The sequence below is a fragment of the Podarcis pityusensis genome (assembly GCF_964106645.2).
Source record: "Podarcis pityusensis genome assembly, chromosome: 3".
In the NCBI taxonomy this organism is placed as follows: Eukaryota; Metazoa; Chordata; class Lepidosauria; order Squamata; family Lacertidae; genus Podarcis; species Podarcis pityusensis.
The window spans coordinates 88,293,348-88,300,463 of NC_138026.1; the positions used below are offsets into that span (position 1 = coordinate 88,293,348).

A 7,116-nucleotide genomic window follows, 5' to 3' on the forward strand; every position below is an offset into this window, starting at 1 on the left:
CTAGCAAGAAACAGGTACTATCAAAATCATTTGCCAGGCAGATCGTAAAACCAGATGCTTTTGCTGGGCAAACAAGTGCAGGCATTTCAAAGCTTTCTTTTTAAAGAGATATGCCAGGGGCCTATGGGCCGAGAGTAACTAAAATCTCAAACTGCAGGTATATATCCTCTGATCTACCAGTTTCCTTCTTGCTTTTCCACTGCCTGGCCTCCTCAAAGGAATGCTAGTTATTGTTCTTTTACTGTTGGTAAAGGTGAGACACATAGATTTTAGAACAAATGTAAATATGCTAAAATATCCTTTTTTAAAGGGGAAGGAGCTGAGGAAATTTCACTGTATAAAATGGCTTTAAAAGAGGAATGGACACATTTGTGAGTGATAATCCACTAACGGAGGCATCATGCTTCTGAATATACCAGTTGCTGGTAATCACAATTGGGGTGAGTGTTGTTGTGCTCAGGTCCTGCTTATGGGTTTCTGCCAGGTATTTGGTTGACTGGTGTGAGAACAGGATACAGAACTAGACAGGCAATTGGCCTGCTCCAGCAGGCTGTTCTTAACATACAATAACATCTAAAACAAATAGTATAGTAATAGGGAACCATGACTGGCCATGTGCAATGTGAAATGCATTTTTATTCTATTTGCGTGCTGAGGTCCCCCAAAACACCCTTACCCCAATAACTCACACATCACACATAATTTTTGTTTAAGGTTTTTGGCATAATTTTGGCCACAACTTTATTATCATACAAATTGTGAGTGGTTGCTTAGGCATTGGTTATGAATATCTGTCCCCCCCCCCACACACACACATTGGGGACAGCACTGGCTCCCGGATTCCAGCGAAAGCCAGTGTGGAGGAACAAGTTCAGGGATGACTGGAGCTGCGACACAGACCCTCAGCTTCTCCCTGCATGCTCCTAGGGGCTTACACGGCCCGAACCCGATTCCAGGGGTTTGGACGAAAGGATGGTAAGCCCCTGAATTCCTTTAACGGAATTCCCGTGCAGCAACAGCATTGGAGGGGCAGGCACAGCCAATCCATACCCCTCCACCAACCAATTTAAACCAATGCCTAACCGCCACTCGAGCCCTTACGCTCGCCGCCAACCACTCACAGCCTCAAACACGCCCTCAACTTTTCAACCACCGAATGTAACCACACATCATTCCCAACAGAAGACAGATGAACCCCATCCATCATAAAGAATTCGGCGGCTTTGAACGTAATAAGAGGGTGTGTAATCACAAACCCACCCAGATTGACCACCAACTTGCTCATCGCAGAATTAATCCGCTTTCTAACCCTTTCAGTGGCCGCCAAACAGGGGCTACCTCGCCACTTACGGCGTTGAAGCAACTGTGACCAAATTAATTTAGTTGCCGGCACCATGGCCGCCAATTCCCGCAAATCTTCCAACATAACAGCCCGCAGGACATAACAGGAAGATGACACCATATCATTTTCTCCGAGCTGAACCACAATCGCTGTAGGGGGCCCCTCCATGAGAACACGCCTCTGCATCAGCGGTAGAAGCTCCTTCCACAGCATCCCCCTTCTGGAGATCCAGGACACCCGTACGTGCTGTGGCAGGCCCAGGCCATCACCCATTCCGGACTGACGAGCTCTGCTAGCAGCCCAGTATACAATACTGTGCCCCACAATCCAGATGCGTATAACTGCTGGGCCTAGGGTAAAAACAAGAAACGTAAGCGCATGAAATCACGTCATTTCCGTACATAACCTCTGTACGCGTCCGACCTCCACCGGCCCAGATCCTTAATCCTCTCTACCGATAAACCCCAATGAGCCGCAGTCGTTGCAGCCCCTATCCGAAAGGAATGAGGAGCAAACTCAGAAGCTGCAAGGCCGCAGGCAACAATCACCTTGCGCAGCACCTTGGTGAACTGGTGACGAGCCAACGGATGCCCATTCTCATGAATAAACAAAGGGCCATCACCTGGTGGTCGTAAAGCCATGTATTTTCGGAGATCCTTGACCGGGCAAGGACCCCCTTTCCCAGTTGCTGGGAGCCGAATCACCGCTCCCCTTCCCAGTTGATCCGTTTTCGAACTCCCGACATTGACTTGCACTTCTGACGGAGACAAGCTCACGTCCTGCAGCAACAAACCCCTAGAACCTCCATCCCGCTTAGGCTCAAGGACCACCTCCCCCACTCTCAGGGCCCCAAAGAAGGCTAAAGAAAAGGCTGCGGAAAACAACCGAGCCTCAAACCTGGACCAACAGATGCTCCTCAGTTTGCTGCGCATCCTAGTCAGCAGATGAAATGTGATGGGCTGCCTGGAAGTTGGCCTGGAGGGACGAAGCCGCCCCCAGCCTTCAAGTGCCTTTCGCACCACAAATTTCCCACATGGATCCTTATTAAACATTGCCTTGCTAAAGAAGGAAATTGCTGCAGAATGCAGTCTCAGCGTCCTGTTTGCCCGACGCCTCTGAAATAGGTGTGCCAGGTACTGGAGCACCTGGGTGGTAGAATGGGGGTTACCAACTCCCCCCCCCACTTGCTGCCCAGTGAACTGTAAAAAATCAGTCCAAGCCTTCTTATAAGACCTCAACGTGGAGGGGGCAAGAGATGCAGCTACTCCCTGTAAAACTAAGTGCTGCCAAGGTTCCAGAGATGATCCGGGGAAAATTCCGGACGGTCTCGAGCCACTGGCGCCAGGGACCTGAATCGCTCCATCTGAAAACGGGACAGAGCATCAGCAATGTCATTAGACACGCCAGGAACAAAACGTGCAGAAAATACAATGTTAAAACGCAAACAATGTAAAACAAAAGCCCGCAACAGGGCAGAATACCCTAGTGGATCGTGAAGACTGCTTGGCTAGCACGTTCACCACCGCCAGGTTATCGGACCAAAAACAAACTCGACGGTCCCTGAAATGCTCGACCCACAAATGCACAGCCACTACAATGGGAAAAAACTCCAGAAATGTTAGGTCCCGAGTTATGGATTTCCCACGCCAAGCTAGTGGCCAGCGCTCTGCACACCACCTACCATCCCAATACAGGCCAAACCCCAAAGACCCCGCGGCATCGGAATGCACCTGAAAATCAGTGTGGAGGTTCAAAGTGTCCTGCCACAAAGACACCCCGTTGAATTCCTCCAGGAATTCCAACCAGATCCGAAGATCAGCCCTCACCTGGGCTGAAAGGCGCACCCTATGCTGCGGGGATCTCAAACCTGACATGAGCCTGGCCAAACGTGAGCAGAATGGTCGCCCCGGGGCGACCACTCTGCAAGCAAAATTCAGGTGACCCAGCAACGACTATAACTGTCGCAAGGTCACCTTCTTCAAGGGCAGCAGTTCCTCAATGACTCTTTTAAGCGCAAGTATTTTATCTGCCGGCAACCTGGATGTTTGAGCCACGGTATCCAACAAGATACCCAAATAAGACAGACGCGTAGAAGGACCTTCAGTCTTCTCCGCGGCTAACGGCACGCCCAGCTCTTCCGCTAAGTCGGCAAAGGCCTGTAGTAAGGCAACGCAGTGCCCTGTATCATTGGCTGAGGCCAATAAAAAATCATCCAGGAAATGAGTGACACCGCTCAGACCAGTCCTTTTGCGCAAAGCCCAATCCAAAAATGAACTAAAACGCTCAAAAGCCGCACAGGCTACCGAGCAGCCCATAAGCATGGCCTTATCAAAATAAAATCCTCCATCAAACTGGAAGCCCAGTAACCAGAAGTCATCGGGATGAATAGGAAGCAGCCGAAATGCGGATTCTATGTCGCATTTGGCCATTAGGGCGCCTGGCCCAAATTTCCGTACCATCTTGATCGCTTGATCAAGGGAAGCATACTTTACCGTACAAAGCTCCGGGGGAATAACATCATTTACTGATGTGCCTTTAGGGTGTGAGAGATTGTGAATTAGGCGGAATTCCCCCGGGGCTTTTTTAGGAACAATACCCAACGGTGAAATATGCAAATTGGGAAATGGGGGAACAACGAAAGGGCCAGCCATACGACGTAAAGCCAGCTCCTTCCCGATCTTCTTGCGTGCCACCTCTGGCATGTCCAAAACTGACCTCTGATTCGCAGGACTCCTAGCCACCGGCGTGGCAACCACTGGAATCCAAAACCCAAAGAAAAACCATCCCGCAAATAAGACGCCGACGCCCTGTCTGGATATGACTGCAATAATAACAGGAGCGGCTGTAGCCGTACCGGGGTATAGGCTAGAGAGGACAAGGTATTACTTTGCTGCTCCAGCGGCTGGAGCCGGAGGAGCGGCTTTGGGGGGCTGCTGGGCCCCCCCCCTTTCCGAAAGGACCGACGGCCCCCTGTACAAGCTGAAGCCGGATGGTTCCCAGAACACTTCTCACATGCATGTGAGTACCTGCAGAATTGTCGCAGGCAGGTACCCTTGTTAAAATCCCAGCAAAACAACTTACGACCCACCCTTGGTAGGACAGCCTTAGATTTCTGAGGTTCTGCAGCCTTCCTGTCAATACGCGGAGCCACAAAAGTGGTCCATACGTCCAAATCCTTCCGGTCCCAGCGGGCCGTGGGGATCTTAGCTGCCCTGCGCCTAAAGTTCTCATCATACGATATTGCAGCTGATTCTCCAGCCATCGTAAAGGCCGAACGGACAATAGACAAATACACCCATAGATGCAAAGATCTCCTAGGATAAGCTGCGGACACGACTCCAGCAAAAACTTGGAAGCTATCCAGCCACCTTTCAAATGTCCTATCCACCTTTGCTACCACCGCCCGTTTTTTAGAGGCGGTGGAGCCTTTGTCTTGTGGGTCCTGACCCTCTTGCGGAGGGGCAAGGCTGAATATGTCAATATAACGGCCATCCAAAATCCTGGACCGCAGCTTGGTAGTCAAGTGGGCACCGGGTATGAGGTCCCTGACAGAGTTGGTGGCGACCTTTACCTCAGGTACCAGGACCCCATCTCGACAATCCTGAACTGCCCCGTACTTTGCTCTGTGAGAGTTGGCCCTTCGCTCCCATGCCCATTTTGGAAGCCCCGTCGACTCCCCAAAGCCCCAGTAAAGCTTGAGAGAGGCCTCCTCATCGCTGCTTGAACTAGAGGATGAAGTACCTGAGGGAGAGGATGAAGTATCCCTCCGCCTTCTCTTGGCGCGCCTCCTGGAACTCTTTTTGCGGCGACGGTGCCCACCAGAAGAGGGTCTCGGAGGTGGAAGAAGGCTATCCTCTACCGAAGACTCAGAAGCATCACCCTGCTGAGCGGTGCCCGGAATAGACTGAAAAGAGATAACCTGTGAATGACCAGAAACCGAGCGCACAGCTGCTGGGGGCGGCGCACCTGCTGCTTGCACTGCCCGGATCCGAGCAGATGCCCTCCTCCTGGGCATTCCCCTGGCACCACCCCGACCCTTCGGCATGGCAGCCTGAGACTTGGGTAAATCAGGGGTTTGGGCCACAGTATTAGGTAAGAAACCCCCAGCTGCTATAAACTCTCTCTCCTCTTCGCTAGATGACGACACCAGAGATGATGCGCCTGCGGGAGGGGCTGGCCTTGCAGAAGAAGTAGACGGAGTTGAGCAGCGGTGCAACAGGCCGTCCATTTCAGCTTCAACACGGGCCAGCGCAGCAGGGTCACCAGCCAAACCAGTGACCATGGATTGGATGCGACTCAACGACTGATTTGGCGCAGGTGAACGCAAGGCTTGGGACGGGCCTTTAATAGGTCTCTTCGCTGAGGACACAAGACCAGGCCTCTTAGACGTCTTCCTTTTCGGGGCCATACCTACTACCAATGGAAAAACAAATAAACAATTTAAAGATGGCAAACAATACCTAAAGACGCTAACAGGCAATAACTGGCTGAATGGAAAATTGGTTCAGTCACTTTCAATCAGCTGCAACCATACAAACCGCCACCAGGTGGCGCCACCAGCAAACACAGCCAACTATAGGCTGCACTCACTCCAACGGCCACTGGAGGCCAGGATAAGGTAGAGGGAGGCAGGAAATGGCGCTCCCGCCCAAAACCACCCAAAATGGAGGTCTCTACCGCCCGCACTCGCCCTGGAGGCCTCCCAGGCCGAATCAGGCCCAAAAGCAGATTAAAACAGCCCGAAAAAATTGCCAAGTGCGCTATGCGCAATTTACAAAACTAACAGCTTCCCCAGCAGCGCTACCACCGCTGAGCAGGCAGTCGCTTCCACGTGGGGGGGGGGAGCTGCTAAAATCAAATTAAAATGAAGCTAAAATAAATAAATTAAAGGAAAGGTCTTCCCCAGCCACTAAATCCCTAAGGGCCCCAAGCTAGGATTAGGCCGGGAGTCGCCCAACAGCCAGAGCCGAGGGCAAAGCCCCAGCAGCCCACGGGGGCTCTAAGCCCCAGGGAAAGGGGGCAGGGATCTAATAATATAATAAGAGGAAACCAATCAAATAAAATTAAACAAAGGAAAGGAAAAGGAGAAGAAATGTAAATACAACCAGTCCTTCACTGAGTTCAGTCTGATCCGATGTCCACAGTGAAAGAGAAAGTAGCTTGCTGTGGACCCTGCTTAAATATCCTCTGATCCCACCCCTAAATTTGCAACAACAAATTTTCCCCAGCAACATAAACACCAACCAGCACTAGGCCCCCTTCCTGCCTAGTCATTGCAGGGTGCTTTGTCCGGCCCCATCCGCAACACGTGCTCTCCTTTAGTGAGAACACGCTTTATAGAATTGCCTTTTGGAATCCTCCGTTCTGTCCATTTCTCGTTCCTGTAAACACTAATACAGACACATATTCTCACTCACTCTCACACACAGTGGATAATTGGTTTAGGGAATAATTTGGGGGTGATTTCGGAGGATATAAATTCGAGGAAGGACATTAATTTGATGAAATTAAGAGGAAATTCTTTAGAGGTTATCTGAGGTGGAGGTAATAATGGAGTAATTAATTGAAGGCAACTTGATCTGGAGCAGACTTGGGGAATTTATTTAAGAAAAACTGATTTGGGATGATCTAGGCAAGGTAATAATTTGGGACAGGGTGTAAATCAGCTGAAAAATGCATTTGAGGTGATGTTGGTGAGGATTGGATAGGGAATTAATTGGGTATTCTGTTGAAGCAGGAAAATGTGGGCTCAAGTGAGTGGTTTGGTGTTTGGG

At 50.6% G+C, this 7,116-nt stretch overlaps 1 protein-coding gene across 1 annotated transcript; it reads right to left on the minus strand.

Moving 5' to 3' along the window:
* Positions 1 to 822: 822 nt before the first annotated feature.
* LOC308473159 (uncharacterized protein) lies at positions 823 to 5,750 on the minus strand (the record flags this gene model as incomplete). Its single annotated transcript, XM_080998438.1, has 3 exons — positions 823 to 1,692; positions 2,240 to 2,705; positions 5,084 to 5,750. 3 exons carry the CDS (start codon positions 5,748 to 5,750, stop codon positions 1,635 to 1,637), a joined length of 1,191 nt encoding a protein of 396 aa, XP_080854564.1. The 3' UTR covers positions 823 to 1,634.
* Positions 5,751 to 7,116: the final 1,366 nt, after the last annotated feature.